The sequence below is a fragment of the Paroedura picta genome, chromosome 5 (genome assembly GCF_049243985.1).
Source record: "Paroedura picta isolate Pp20150507F chromosome 5, Ppicta_v3.0, whole genome shotgun sequence".
Classification (NCBI taxonomy): domain Eukaryota; kingdom Metazoa; phylum Chordata; class Lepidosauria; order Squamata; family Gekkonidae; genus Paroedura; species Paroedura picta.
Genome location: NC_135373.1, coordinates 126,273,438 through 126,288,189, shown reverse-complemented (window position 1 = coordinate 126,288,189; position 14,752 = coordinate 126,273,438). Strand labels below are relative to the sequence as shown.

Below are 14,752 nucleotides of genomic sequence, written 5' to 3'. Positions count from 1 at the left end.
AACATGTGTGGGGCTGCCCTAGGCTGGATCAAGCCATTAGTCCATTAAGGTCAGTTTACCTTCCTACCACAGGCCTGCTTTCTTGGCCTGAAGAACATTTCAGGGATTTCTCCATGGTAAAAAGGTCGCGAAAGGCTGGCTTACTCTGGCAGGCAGCTGCCCTCCAGTCTCAGGCTGAGGGTCTTCACCTCATCTATGACCTGATCCCGTTTAAAAATTGGAGATGCCGGGGACAGAACCTGCACCCAAGGGAAAGCCCTGAGCTCCAGCCTCTCCCTAAAGAAAGGCGGCCATCTTACCATCCAGGGTTTTTGTGGAGCTGAGGGCAAAGGTCTCTTCTTTCTCGTAGTCGTCCCCCACTTCCTCCCAGGCTGCTGCGAAGTTCGGTTTCAGGACCTTCTGAATGTGGTCGCACAACGTGACCTCCAGGTCTTCCAGCTGGTGGGAAAAGGGAAGTGAACGCTCCGTCCGGTGATGCGAAACACGCAGGGCTTGGACAGGCGGGAGGGGAAGGAAGACAGCCCCGAGCTCAGAGGACACTGTGGTGTTCATTAAGGCGTGGTGCCGTGGTTAAGAAAGGCAGCTTCCAATCTGGAGAGCCGGGTTTGGTTCCCCGCTCCTCTTCCACATGCAGCCAGCTGGGTGACCTTGGGCCAGCCACAGTCCCATTAGAGCTGTTCTCACAGAGCAGTTCTGTCAGAGCTCTTTCAGCCCCACCGGCCTCATCTCCCCACTGTTGTGGGGAGAGGAAGGGAAGGCAATTGTAAGCCACTTTGAGACTCCTTTGGGGAATAAAACCCAACTCTCCTTCTTCAAAGCAGTAGATGGGTTAGTTGTTAGCAACTGGAAGCCGTGGGAACAAGCCAAGGCCAGCAAAAGCCCCTGGTGGGATCCAAGGTGGAAGACCCCACTCCTGCCCCAGATGCTGACAGAAACCCTGTTTCGAAGGGGGCCCAGGACCACCCCATGGAAGCAGAGGAGATGTTCGGTGTCCGCCAAGCGAACAGCTCTTTCTCCCAACGAGTTGCTTCCTAGCTGGATGAGGAAAAGGGCTCTAATCCCAAACAGGAAAGATGCCAGAAAAGTCTTCATAATGAGGACATCTAAACCAGGGTAATCAACCTGTGGTCCTCCAGATGTTCATGGACTACAATTCCCATGAGCCCCTGCCAGCAAATGCTGGCAGGGGCTCATGGGGATTGTAGTCCATGGACATCTGGAGGACCACAGGTTGACTACCCCTGCTCTAAACTCTTCCAGATCCTGTTCCCCCTGCCAGTCCCACAATGAACCGCAAGGCTGAGCTTACCACGTATTCGTCGTCGTACCCGTCGTCGTCCGGCACGCCGGTGTTGGGGTCGCAGTCGCGGACGGTGAACTTCATTGTGCAGCTGAAAGTGCAGGCCACTGGGGGAGAGACAAAGAGTGAGGGGGAGCTTTCCCGGGGTCCAAACCTCTGAACCGTGGAGGAACCCCCCAAATAGTCTTCAGGCCTTGTAGGATTCCAGAAGTGGTGAGCGGCCCCCTTCAGAGAAGGGAGCGTGGAAGCAAGAGGTGGGAACCGGCCGGACAATCGATCCGATCATGGACTGTTTGCATTGTGGGAAAAGAGGCTGGGTCTGCAGAGCAACAGGGGAAGGGGCTCCAGTGACTTCTAGTCATGTCAGAGGCCGTCCAGACTTCCGGCAAAGGCTCTCGCTTAACCCTGGGAGTCCCCAGAACCCTGCTTGGGAATCCCCAGGCCAGGTTTTCTCAACCAGGGCTTCGTGAAACTCTGGTTTCTTGATGGCCCTGGAAGGGTTTCCCAAATGGGTGGGAGTGAATTCATTTATATATATGTATATAGATAGATTTTTAATTTGTTATACATTTATCAGGTGATATGACCATATATGTTCCTATTGACCTACCCACCCACCCCTCCCCAAATGGTGGATGGGCCTGGAGGCCCCAGGTGGGTGTGTATAAACAGCTAGGCTTCCCCCAATTATATTCTTCATGATCTTGCCACTTCTCGGATTTTGTAAAGCCTGAGGAATGTTTCAGGTTTCTCAACTGTAAAAAAGGTGAGAAAGACTGACCGAGGCTGAAGAAAGCATAGCACTCTTGTTCTTGAGTGGCAGAGCCAGAAATCGGCTCACAACCCTGAAGCATTTTGAGCCGGAGACAGAAAAGCCTCTTAGGTGGCTTAGGACACACACCCCTAGCAGGGCCAGCAGAGACCCTTTGCTCCAGCAGAGCAGTCTTCCCCTGATATTTGGAAAGCCCCTCTGCTTGCAGAGTACATCCCCGGGGACCAAGCCCCAGCCAGCCTGAAAGGGTGACTGAAGTGTGCCTGTTGGAAGACTCCTTTGAGGCTTAAGAACTCCAGGACAGCCCTGCTGCAGCAGACCAGTGAAGGTCCATCTAGTCCACCCTCCTGTCTCACCCACTGGCCAACCAGTTCTTCTGGACGGCCAACAACAGGACAGAGAGGCCGAGGCCTTCATAAGGACATCAGGAGAGCCCTGCTGGGTCAGGCCAGGGAGGGTCCCTCCAGTCCAGCCTCCCATCTCACCCAGGGGCCAGCCAGTCCCTCTGCAGGGCCAGCCACAGGGCAGAGAGGCCGAGGCCTTCCCCTGAGAAGACCCTCAGAAGAGCCCTGCTGGGTCAGGCCAGGGAGGGTCCCTCCAGTCCAGCCTCCCGTCTCCCCCAGGGGCCAGCCAGTTCCTCTGCAGGGCCAGCCACAGGGCAGAGAGGCCGAGGCCTTCCCCTGAGAAGACCCTCAGAAGAGCCCTGCTGGGTCAGGCCAGGGAGGGTCCCTCCAGTCCAGCCTCCCGTCTTACCCAGGGGCCGGCCAGTTCCTCTGCAGGGCCAGCCACAGGGCAGAGAGGCCGAGGCCTTCCCCTGAGAAGACCCTCAGAAGAGCCCTGCTGGGTCAGGCCAGGGAGGGTCCCTCCAGTCCAGCCTCCCGTCTCACCCAGGGGCCAGCCAGTTCCTCTGCAGGGCCAGCCACAGGGCAGAGAGGCCGAGGCCTTCCCCTGAGAAGACCCTCAGAAGAGCCCTGCTGGGTCAGGCCAGGGAGGGTCCCTCCAGTCCAGCCTCCCGTCTCACCCAGGGGCCAGCCAGTTCCTCTGCAGGGCCAGCCACAGGGCAGAGAGGCCGAGGCCTTCCCCTGAGAAGACCCTCAGAAGAGCCCTGCTGGGTCAGGCCAGGGAGGGTCCCTCCAGTCCAGCCTCCCGTCTCACCCAGGGGCCAGCCAGTTCCCCTGCAGGGCCAGCCACAGGGCAGAGAGGCCGAGGCCTTCCCCTGAGAAGACCCTCAGAAGAGCCCTGCTGGGTCAGGCCAGGGAGGGTCCCTCCAGTCCAGCCTCCCGTCTCACCCAGGGGCCGGCCAGTTCCTCTGCAGGGCCAGCCACAGGGCAGAGAGGCCGAGGCCTTCCCCTGAGAAGACCCTCAGAAGAGCCCTGCTGGGTCAGGCCAGGGAGGGTCCCTCCAGTCCAGCCTCCCGTCTCACCCAGGGGCCAGCCAGTTCCTCCGCAGGGCCAGCCACAGGGCAGAGAGGCCGAGGCCTTCCCCTGAGAAGACCCTCAGAAGAGCCCTGCTGGGTCAGGCCAGGGAGGGTCCCTCCAGTCCAGCCTCCCGTCTCACCCAGGGGCCAGCCAGTTCCCCTGCAGGGCCAGCCACAGGGCAGAGAGGCCGAGGCCTTCCCCTGAGAAGACCCTCAGAAGAGCCCTGCTGGGTCAGGCCAGGGAGGGTCCCTCCAGTCCAGCCTCCCGTCTCACCCAGGGGCCGGCCAGTTCCTCTGCAGGGCCAGCCACAGGGCAGAGAGGCCGAGGCCTTCCCCTGAGAAGACCCTCAGAAGAGCCCTGCTGGGTCAGGCCAGGGAGGGTCCCTCCAGCCCAGCCTGCCGTCTCACCCAGGGGCCAGCCAGTTCCTCTGGAGGGCCAAGAACAAGGCCAAGGTCTTCCCCTGACGTTGCCTCCTGGCTCTGCCTGCCTCTGAATCGGGAGGTCCCCTGTAGTCAGCAGAGAATGTAGCCGCTGACTTATCGTTCTTCCTAATTCCCCTTTAAAGCTTTTTAAAAATATAGTCGGGACGGAGAAGGGGGCTGGAACATGACTTGAAAGACAGACCCAAGTGTCTTGCTGGGCCTGCTCCGTGCGATCGTCTTGCAGCGCGTGGTCCGAGAGTGCCTCCTCACCTGCCGTGGGGTCCTCCAAGGGCAGGCGGACCAGCGTGTAGCACATGCCCGGCTGGTTGTAGGAAAGGCTGGGGGCCGGGATGCAGCGCAGCACGTCATGGGCTTCCGAGGGCTCCATCTGCACCGTCACCCGTTCCAGGAGCTGGTCGTTGAGAGTGTTGGTGCAATCAAACTGGAAGGGAGGAAGACAAAAACGCCAGCCAGCCGGTTACTCGCTGGTTTAAATGTCTAGGCTGCCTGTTATCTGGAGGGAGAAAGAAGAAGAGAAGCAGAGGAGAAAGAAGAAGAGAAGCAGAAAGGAGGGAAAGAGCTGGCTTTTTCATCCCCCGTTTTTACCTCTGAAGGCTGACAGTCGCCTGCCCTTCCTCTCCCCACAACAGACTCACTGTGTGGTAAGTGGGGCTGAGAGAGCTCTGAGAGAACTGTGACTGGCCCAAGGTCACCCACCAGGGCTCATGTGTCTCCAAGGGGCTGACAATCACCTCCCCTTCCTCTCCCCACCAGAGACACCCTGTGAGGGAGGTGGGGCTGAGGGAGCTCCGAGAGCACCGTGACTGGTCCAAGTTCTCCCAGCTGGTTGCATGCGGAGGAGTGGGGACTCAAAGGCAGTTCTCCAAATTAGAAGCCGCTGCTCTTAACCATTACACGAAGCTGGCTCTCACCATTCCCCAACACGGTGCTGGAGGGCACCTTGGCACCCACCAAGTGTTTTCAGGAAGTGGGAGGGGCCCTGTGGGTCATTTGTCCAGCGCTGCTTCGGACTGGCTGTAGAGATTTCTAAGAATCTTCATTCCAGCGTGGTGATGGTTAAAAGTGCCAGACAAAGAGACATTAAAATGTGGAATTTGCTGCCAGAGGAATAAACATCTGAAAAAGGGGAACAGACATACCCTCTATCCATCTACTAGCCTTCATGTCTACACATTCAGAGGCACTAATCCTCTGAATTCTGGGGTCAGGAGGCAACATCTGAAGAAGGCCCTGGATTCCCTGCCCTTTTGTTGGATGCCCAGAACTGGCTGGTCTCTGGGTGAGATGGGAGGCTGGATTAGAGGGACCCTCACTGGTCTGACCCAGCAGGACACCTCTGATGTTCTTATAAAGGCCTTGGTCTCAGTGACCTGTTGTTGGCCTTTCAGAGGAACTAGTTGGCCACAAGATGGAGACAGGATGCTGGACTGGATGGACAACTGATTTGGTCCAGTAGGGCTCTCCTGATGTTCTTAGAAAGGCCTCGGCCTCTCTGCCCTGTTGCTGGCCCTTCATAGGAACTGGCTGGCCCCTGTGTGAGACGGGAAGGCTGACCCAGCAGGGCTCTCCTGGTGTTCTTATTTATTTATTTATTTAGATTTATATACCGCCCTCCCCGAAGGCTCAGGGCGGTTTACATTAAAACTAGTCAACGATACATGAAACAAAGGCCTTGGCCCTCTGCCCTTGGTGGGACAGGATACTGGACTAGATGGACCCCTGGTCTAACCCAGCAGGTTTCTTCTGAGGTTGTTGGACCTCCAGGGGAACTGAGCAATTTGGAAGAAGAATGTTTCTCAATAAGCTCTTGGACGCTGCTATTGGCAATAGATTCTGATGAAGAATTAATTTGAGAGGTTTTATTCTGGACAGTGATTATTTATTTTAGAGCATTAATGTTTCAGTTCTCCAATTTGCATTCTGGAAGAGGAACGATACTCTGAGTCCTGCTAGTTCTATGTCTGATCTTTATTTCTGACTCTGGTGTTAAGTTAAATATTTTTCACTATTTTGCCTCTCCTGGTGTTTCCAATTTCCACCTGCACGGTGTGGCCCATTCATTTCATGCCTCAGGGGAACTGGCTGGACCCTGAGGCCAAGGCTGGGGGAGGTGTGAGGGGCCTTTTGACAAATCCTTCCCTAGCTGGGCATGCAACGCAAGCTGGCTTGGGCTCGTTTCAGCCGCTGTCTCCGTGGCTCTGGCAACAACCCCAGGGCTCATTTTACCTGGAAGACGATGTGATTCAAGAAGACGTGCTTGATGCAGCGGACAAAGTATTCCGTCTCGGCCTCGGTCAGCTGCACCGGCTCGGACGACTTGAAGAGCGGGCCCAGGTTCTTGAACTCTGGGATGGCAGCCAGTTGCTCTAGAGGGGGGAGGCGGTTCTTGAGTCACCTGATAAGCGGGCACAGGAAGTTCCGCCCCTCCCACCCTTCTGAGCTTCCTGCTGCTCTCCAACACAGCGCCGGAGGGGGACCGGGGGGGGGGGTCAGGTACCTTGGAAGATGTCCTGCCGCGAAGGAGCCACTTTCTCTGTCTTGCTGGTCACCAGGGCGATTTCTGGAAAAAAGCAGATGGGACTCCTGAGTGGCCGATCAAGATGTCCAGAACTCGGGCAGCCAGTATAGAATCATCCTGTTCTTTCCCCCACCAAGGCGATCAGGGTGCCAGAGATTATTCTTCACAACCACCCTGCGAAGTGGGCTCAGAGAGCGCAAAACTGGTCCAAGATCACCCAGAGAGCTTCGTGGCAGAATGGAGGATTTGTACTTGGACAGGAAGGGAGAGGCATTCCCAGCTCCAGCCCACTGCCATTCTTCCTCCCTTCTGTCACCCACTTGCTTTTCCCTTCCTTCAAAGGGGGGGGGCACCAGTTCCTGCTGTCCCTCATGCCCCCACGGCCCAGAAGCAGAGGGCTGCAGCAAGGAAATGTGGCCACCAATGCTGCCAGCTCACCTGGTGAGTGGCTCGGTTGGCCTGAAGCAGCAGAACAGAGCTGGACTCCAGAGGCACCAGTATCTGAAGAAGTGTGCATGCACACAATTACTTATACCAGGGATGGATGAAACCCTGGGGTTTCTTGACAGTCCTGGGAGGGTTTCCTGAATGGGTGGGCATTTTAAAAATATTTTAAAAATTTTGTTAAACATTTATCGGGTGATCCCCCCCCCAAATGGCAAGTGATGGGGCTGGAGGGGTTGGAAAGGGGAGAGGCCCCAGGTGGGCGTGTCCACAGCTTTGCTTCCAAATCCTACTCAGCACCATCGTGTCACTTCCGGGGTTTCCAGAAGACTGAAGAATGTTTCAGGGGTTTCTCAACAGTACGGAATTTGAGAAAGGCTGGCTTATACCTTGAATAGAACTTTGTATGTCTTAAAGGTGCCAAGATAATCAAGAGCCTGGCCAGTTATAGGACCTTAACAACAAGGGTCAAGGTTGATGGTGCAGGACCAGACAAGAACACTACATTACTCAGTCTAAGTCTCCAAAACTCCCACACGCATTTCACCCAAAAGCTTTGTCAGGGGAATTTCTTCGTCTTTCATTATCATAGAATCACAGAGTTGGAAGGGACCTCCTGGGTCATCTAGTCCAACCCCCTGCACTATGCAGGACACTCACAACCCTCTCGCTCATCCCCTGTCACCTGCCACCCCCTTAAGCCTTCACAGAATCAGCCTGTCCGTCAGATGGCTCTCCAGCCTCTGTTTAAAAATCTCTAAAGAGGGAGAACCCACCACTTCCCGAGGAAGCCTGTTACACTGAGGAACCACGCTAACTGTCAGGAACTTCTTCCGGAGGTTTAGATGGAATTTCCTTTGCATTAATTTCCTCCCATTGGTTCTGGTCCGTCCCTCCGGGGCAAGAGAGAACAACACTGCTCCATTCTCTACATGGCAGCCTTTTAAATACTTTAAGAGGGTTATCAGATCATCATTAGTTCATCAAAAAGGAGTAACTAATTTTGAACTAAAGGCAGACGAACACATTCCCCTTTGCGTGAAACGCTTAGGTAATTTTGGAGATTAAAGCCGAGTAAGAAAGTGGTTTTTTGTTTTGTTTTTTGCACCATTGGCCTTGGCCTCGTTTTTAAGGTCGTCATGGTGCCCCTGGACTCCGAATTTATTCCAGTAAATAATAAACGTGGTTGACCTCTCCCAGAGACTCTGAAGAGCAGCTGACAGTCAGAGCAGACAAGACTGAGCTTGATAGACAAGCCCCGATCAAGGCACATGTCTGCTGTCGGCAAAGGACATCAGTACAGCACAGAGGAGCCCTCCTTTGGAGCAGAGGACCCTGCAGGCTCCACAGCAGGCTCGGCTTCATTAAACCCGTCCCTTTACCTGTTTTCTGCTCAAAGATGGGGGCTGTGGCCAGTGGCACAGATTTCATGTCGAAAGGCTTCTCTGAAGGCTCCAGGGTGTATTGGTGCAAGGCCTTCTCTAGCCCGGGAACGGAGACCGTGAGCCCTGCAAGGGGAAGAAGGGGGAAAGTGTCAGGCAGGCAACGGCACTGGGGACAGCAAGGCGGGGCTAGCATCTTTTGAGGAGCAACTTCTTGATGTGCTTCAAATAGGCTCCTCCTGCACCCTGATTGGCTCAACTGGAGACTTCCTGCCCCTTTGGAGTCCACTTCCTCCCCCACCTACCTCTGGAACAGATAGAACCACAGAGGTCTTTCGCTCCATCTCCTCTTTCTAGACCAGGGGTAGTCAAACTGCGGCCCTCCAGATGTCCATGGACTACAATTCCCAGGAGCCCCTGCCAGCGAATGCGAATGCTGGCAGGGGCTCCTGGGAATTGTAGTCCATGGACATCTGGAGGGCCGCAGTTTGACTACCCCTGTTCTAGACAGTGTTTCTCTTCCAAATACAACTGTTGCATTACTCTAAGTGGCTCATTCCTTTGCAATCTTGCATATGTAAACTCTGTCGACAAATCTGAAGGATGATGGATGTCTAAAATCTTTATTTTTAGAAAACGTCCTGCCTGGATGCTGAGGGCAGGTAACTCTGGTCCTCAGGATGCCCTGTTAGCTATCCTAGCACTTGAGGTGCCCCCATCTGGCACCAGCCAGAGCCAGGGACCTTCCCATCGTGGCTGTGAGGAACGAGCTCCCTGAAGAGGTAGGGGGGGAGGGCTCCTCCTTGGAGATCTTCAAGAGGTACTGCAAGGCCAGTCTGTTTGCCAGGGCTTGCCAGGGGTGTCTTTTCTGGGGAGCGGGGAGGTCTGGAGTTGGCTATTTTATTTCTGGTTTGGAGATAAAGAGTTTTTTCCTGTTGTTTTAATCTGCCTTGAGCCGCAAGTTAAGGCAAGATAGAAATGTGTCAGTGAATAAGACAAAGGTATCTGCTGCATAGGGCAGACCCAGAGGGGCCCCAGCATCCACCAAACCTTCCAAAGGCCTCAACGGGGAGGGAATGGCTGCACAGCCTTTGGGAGAGGTGGACTGTAACGCAGCCCCAGCCCAGAGAGACAACCAAGGGGGTGGGAAGCTTCTCCAGCACAAGCTAAGATCATGTATTCTGGCACTGCAAACCACTATGCAGGATGGGGGAGGGGGATTCGACTGGCACGGCCTCACTGCGCCCAGCACCAACCGTTGAAGATGTAGGCGGCGTTCAGAGCCAGCTGCCTCTGCTGCAGGACGTTCAGGTAGAAGGTGGCTCGGTCACGGACTTCATCGTCGCTGTCCATCATGCACCTGCCCGGCAAAGGAAAACACTGTGGTCAGCAAGAGGAGAAAGAGGAATTCGCTTCCAGAGGATGTACTGATGGCCACAGGCATGGATGGGGTTAAATAGTGATTAGACAAATTAAGGGAGGACAGGACTATCAGTGGCTACTAGTCGTGGAGGCCAAATGGAACTTCCATGTTCAGGAGTCAAACTCTGAAGCTCAGATTCAAGAGGCAATCTTAGGGGAAGACCTTGGCGTTTATGCCCTGTTGCTGGTACTCCAGGGGAACTGGCTGGCTTCCGGGTGAGACAGGAGGTTGGACTAGATGGACCCTCCCTGGTCTGACCCAGCAGGGCTCTTCTGAGGGACTTAGGAAGATCTCAGCCTCTCTGCCCTGTTGTTGGCCCTCCAGAGGAACTATCTTGGCCACTGGGTGAGACAGGAGGTTGGACTAGATGGACCCTCCCTGGTCTGACCCAGCAGGGCTCTTCTGAGGGACTTAGGAAGATCTCAGCCTCTCTGCCCTGTTGTTGGCCCTCCAGAGGAACTATCTTGGCCACTGGGTGAGACAGGAGGTTGGACTAGATGGACCCTCCCTGGTCTGACCCAGCAGGGCTCTTCTGAGGGACTTAGGAAGATCTCAGCCTCTCTGCCCTGTTGTTGGCCCTCCAGAGGAACTATCTTGGCCACTGGGTGAGACAGGTTGGACTAGATGGACCCTCCCTGGTCTGACCCAGCAGAGCTCTTCTGAGGGACTTAGGAAGATCTCAGCCTCTCTGCCCTGTTGTTGGCCCTCCAGAGGAACTATCTTGGCCACTGGGTGAGACAGGAGGTTGGACTAGATGGACCCTCCCTGGTCTGGCCCAGCAGGGCTCTTCCGATGTTCTGCAAGGTTCTGAACTCAGGTACATTAGCAGAATGGTGAAGATCAGGATGAGAGGAACCCACCTGAGATGTTTCTTACCTTCTATAACAATATTAAAGGAGACAGAGGCAGGACTCGGTTCCAAAGAGAGAGATGCCAGAGGGGTGCTCTGTCTTTGGTCCCGGGAAGGAACCCTGCCTCACAAATGCTCGAGTGTGGACAAAGCTACGGTCACACACACACAATGCAGAGAGCTGTTTTTATAGTCGGACAAGGAGCAGGGGTCCCCAACATGGGGCGCAAGGGCACCCTCCATCACCTCTCCCTGTGGGCTCAAGTGTTTTTAGAAAGTGGGCAGGGTGGCTTGCAGTGCAAGGATCCTCACTGTGCGACTGAAGGTGGGTTGAGCACATGCAAGAGAATATTTAAAACATTTAAAATGACGGTAGTGAGGTCTATCAGCACCCTCTACTCCTCCCCCTCTAGATGCAGAAGATCTGCGCTTAGGTTTGGGAGGAGTTGTTTTTTGCTGCAGTTTCTTGGCCTATGGGATTTTGTATTATTTGTATTTCTGGTTTTATCGGTTTTTATGGGATATTGGGGGTTTTTTAGCCGGATTTTGTAACCCACCTCAAGCCTTCATGGGGAAGCGGGTAATAAACAAACAAACAAATAAACAAACGACCAAAAAACATTTAAACCAAAGCTTCTAACGGAAATGTGTGTGACACAGGGTTTTGGACTGGGTGGGCCATTGTAAATCCCAAACCCAAAGGAGAAAGAAGGGTCGAGCGGGGGCAGAGTCTCACCTCTGCAAGAGCACCAGGACGCTGGGAAGGAGGCTCTCGTTCTGGGCCCCAAACTTGGCCAGGGCACTCACGGCCGCTGAAAAAGGAAACAAGAGTCTGTAGCCAGAGACGAGAAGGGAGAGCTTCTTTCACCCCGCCCCACCCACCCACCCAGTTTTTCCTTCCTTGCTTAACCTTCACGGCTGCCTTCAAAGTCTTGCAGACCCAACAAGGAAAGTCAATTCTCCCCCTTTCCCGCCAGCCTCTCTTTTTGCATATCCAGAATTGCACGTTCTCAGATTTCTTGGAACTGTATCCAGAGCAAGATGGAATTGTTTGAGATACGAATGATTATTTTTTTTGTTCTTCTGCTCACCGGCAGTTTTTAATTGTTGGTTTTAATGTGCGAGTTTTATGCCCCTTGTTGTGTGTACGCAGTGAGCGTGCAAAACGAAAAAGGGAACGAAAACCCAACCTTAACAAAGTCAGGATCTGTATAGTTTTTAATATAGTTTTTACTTTGTTTTTAACTTAATATTGGTGCACTTTAATAAATCATTGTTAAAATTTTATATTGTTTTATAACTCAACTTTTGAGTTCCTACGTTGTGAGCATCCCAGAATCCCTGAAGAGGCAGAAAGGCAGCTAAGAAATGCGTTAAAAGGCCATCAAAAGTTAAGCCAAAAGATATTCAGAGGTGGTTTCCCACTGCCTGCCCTCTGCACAGCAACCCTGGCCTTCCTTGGTGGTCTCCCATCCGGGTCCTAACCGGGGTCAACCCTGCTTAGCTTCTGAGATCTGACAAGATGTGACTATCCTTGGCCACCCAGCACAGGAGAAGGAGGGTTTAATACTAGTCCTTTCAGTTCCATGTGCAAACCAGAAGAGGCCTAGGTTTCTATCAGGCATACCCTCTCTACAGAACCTTCCCACCTCCACTTCTGGTTTCCTTGTTCCTGCCCCTTCTTGCTGAGCAGGAGTCTTACCTGGGGACGGTTTCCTGCATTATGTTCCCCCTTGGGCCAGCACCTCCGCCCACCCCAGCAAGGGCCCCCGGGGGTGTCACTCACCGGCCCTGACGGCTTCGTTCTCCAGGACCACCCGGTTGAAGATGAAGCGGATGTACTTGGAGGGGGTGGGGGTCCGGGGCCCCTCCTTGCCGAGCAAGTGGAGGATCTTGGTGGCCAGCACCGTGTGCTCGCAGTCCTCAATGAACTCGCAGAGATGCGCCAGGCCTGACTCCTTGCTCTCGGGGTTCTCCTCGATGATGCTGATGATGCAGTCCACGATCGCACGCTTGTAGTCAAAGCCGCCCTGTGGAGGGGAAGGGGGGGGGAGCAGAGGCACACGGTGCCTAGGTTACAGCCTGGCCCACATCGCCGCTCAGACGCCCCTCTGTACTCATTGCCCATTTCGAATCTCGCCAAAAATCACATTGGGACGTATGGGACGCTCGCCTGAGAATGAGCACGGTGTGGCAGACACTGTGTCGGACTAAGATCCGGAAGGCCCAGGTTCGAATCCCCGCTCCACCATGGAGGCCACCGCAAGTTCTACACAGGTCACTGAAGCTCCTTTTCTAATTATGTTAGATTATATGAGTTGCACACGACTAATATGATCTGGGGCCAAGGGACCAAGCCCTATGAAGATAGGTTGAGGGACTTGGGAATGTTCAGCCTGGAGAAAAGGAGGCTGAGAGGGAACATGATAGCCCTCTTTAAGTATTTGAAAGGTTGTCACTTGGAGGAGGGCAGGATGCTGTTTCCGTTGGCTGCAGAGGAGAGGACATGCAGTAATGGGTTTAAACTTCAAGTACAACGATATAGGCTAGATATCAGGGAAAAAATTTCACAGTCAGAGTAGTTCAGCAGTGGAATAGGCTGCCTAAGGAGGTGGTGAGCTCCCCCTCACTGGCAGTCTTCAAGCAAAGGCTGGATATACACTTTTCTTGGATGCTTTAGGATGCTTAGGGCTGATCCTGCGTAGAGCAGGGGGTTGGACTAGATGGCCTGTATGGCCCCTTCCAACTCCATGATTCTATGATAATATCAGCATTAGCCCTTATGGGTTTTTGTGAACAGAGTTGCTGGCTTTAATGAGAGACTTTTGCAGACACTGCTGAAAATCCCAGGACAGAAAAGCGGGCCAAAAAATATTTTAAAGCAGTTAAATAAGAGAGGGGAGGAGCCAGAGCTGGGCAGCAGAGCCCACCCTTTGGGCATGGGAGGTCCCAGGTGCAAATCATCTGCACCTCCAATTCGGGGATCTCAGGAAAGTGATTCCTCTGCCAGGAACATTGGAGAGCTGGACTGAGTGAGATAGCTTAGAATAAGGGTGGCCAATCTGTGGCTCTCCTGATGTCCATGGACTACAATTCCCATGGGCCTCTGCAGGCTTAGATTAGTTTAGACTAGGGGGTGTCCCTGGACATCTGGAGAGCCACAGTTCCCCCCCCCCCACACACACACACATCTCAGCTCAGAACAAGTCCAGCCATTGGACCTTCCAGCCCCCAGCGTGGCGCAGTGGTTAAAGAGTGGCAGACTCTAATCTGGAGAACTGGGTTTGATTCCCCACTCCTCCACATGCAGACAACTAAGTGACCTTAGCCAGTCACTGTTCTCCGAGAGCTGTTCTCATACTTCACAGGGGGGCCTCTTGTGGGGGAGATGAAGCAAAAGGGGTTTTGTAAGCCCCCCTCGGGAAGTGGAAAGTCAGCAATAAAAACCCAGTTCTCCTTCTTCCAGGGTCTCAGGCAAAGAGAAGCCCCCCCCCCCCCCCCCGCTTCCCCAGCACCCTCTGCCAAGAGGGCCCCTGAACTGGAGATGGCAGATTCTGGCCCTTCTGCAGGGGTAAAGCCCCTCCCGGCTGAACTATGACCTCCCCCTTCCCCTACCTATGCCAGAGGAACTGCTGACCCTCCACCCACAAAGACATCCCACCTTGCTGAGGTCAACAACCCGACTTACGTCATCCCTGAGCATGTTGGAGAGGAAGGTCATCATCACGGTATGTTTGCGCGGATACTTCTGGCAGAGGGCGCTGATGGCCTGGACCACCACCACCTGCAGAGGCAGAGAGACACACACCCACTCACCCCTGAGAATGGAGCGGGGAGGCCAGGAGAACAGCTCCACGGCTGAGCCCCCTTCCAGCTACTAAGTAGCTATCATTATGCCATGTGTGTACCCAGAAGATCCAGGGATACCGGGCAGCCAGGCAAGGGGCCTTCTACATCTGGGCCACACAAATGAAGCATATGCATGATGGAGGCCTCACTTCCGAAAGGACGTGGACAAATGGGAGATGGTGCAGAGGAGAGTGATGAGGATGATCCAGGGCCTGGGGCCAAGCCCTAGGAGGAAAGGCTGAGGGACTGGAGAAGAGGAGGCTGAGAGGGGACAGGATTGAAAGGTTATCACTTGGAGGAGGGCAGGGAGTGGTCCTTGTCAGCAGCAGAGGAGAGGATCCGCCGTAAGGGGT

At 54.2% G+C, this 14,752-nt stretch overlaps 1 protein-coding gene across 1 annotated transcript in view; it reads right to left on the bottom strand.

The window, feature by feature from the left end:
• The window catches only part of COPG2 (coat protein complex I subunit gamma 2), a 33,181-nt gene that overhangs the window by 2,803 nt on the left and 15,626 nt on the right, over window positions 1-14,752 (bottom strand). Inside the window, exons 13-22 of the mRNA XM_077340380.1 lie at window positions 14,239-14,334; window positions 12,337-12,580; window positions 11,287-11,362; window positions 9,534-9,637; window positions 8,278-8,403; window positions 6,431-6,493; window positions 6,160-6,299; window positions 4,183-4,354; window positions 1,310-1,407; window positions 300-438 (exon numbers count right to left, since the gene is read on the bottom strand). Coding sequence (XP_077196495.1) covers window positions 300-438; window positions 1,310-1,407; window positions 4,183-4,354; window positions 6,160-6,299; window positions 6,431-6,493; window positions 8,278-8,403; window positions 9,534-9,637; window positions 11,287-11,362; window positions 12,337-12,580; window positions 14,239-14,334 — 1,258 coding nt within the window. The remainder of the gene's footprint in view (window positions 1-299; window positions 439-1,309; window positions 1,408-4,182; window positions 4,355-6,159; window positions 6,300-6,430; window positions 6,494-8,277; window positions 8,404-9,533; window positions 9,638-11,286; window positions 11,363-12,336; window positions 12,581-14,238; window positions 14,335-14,752) is intronic.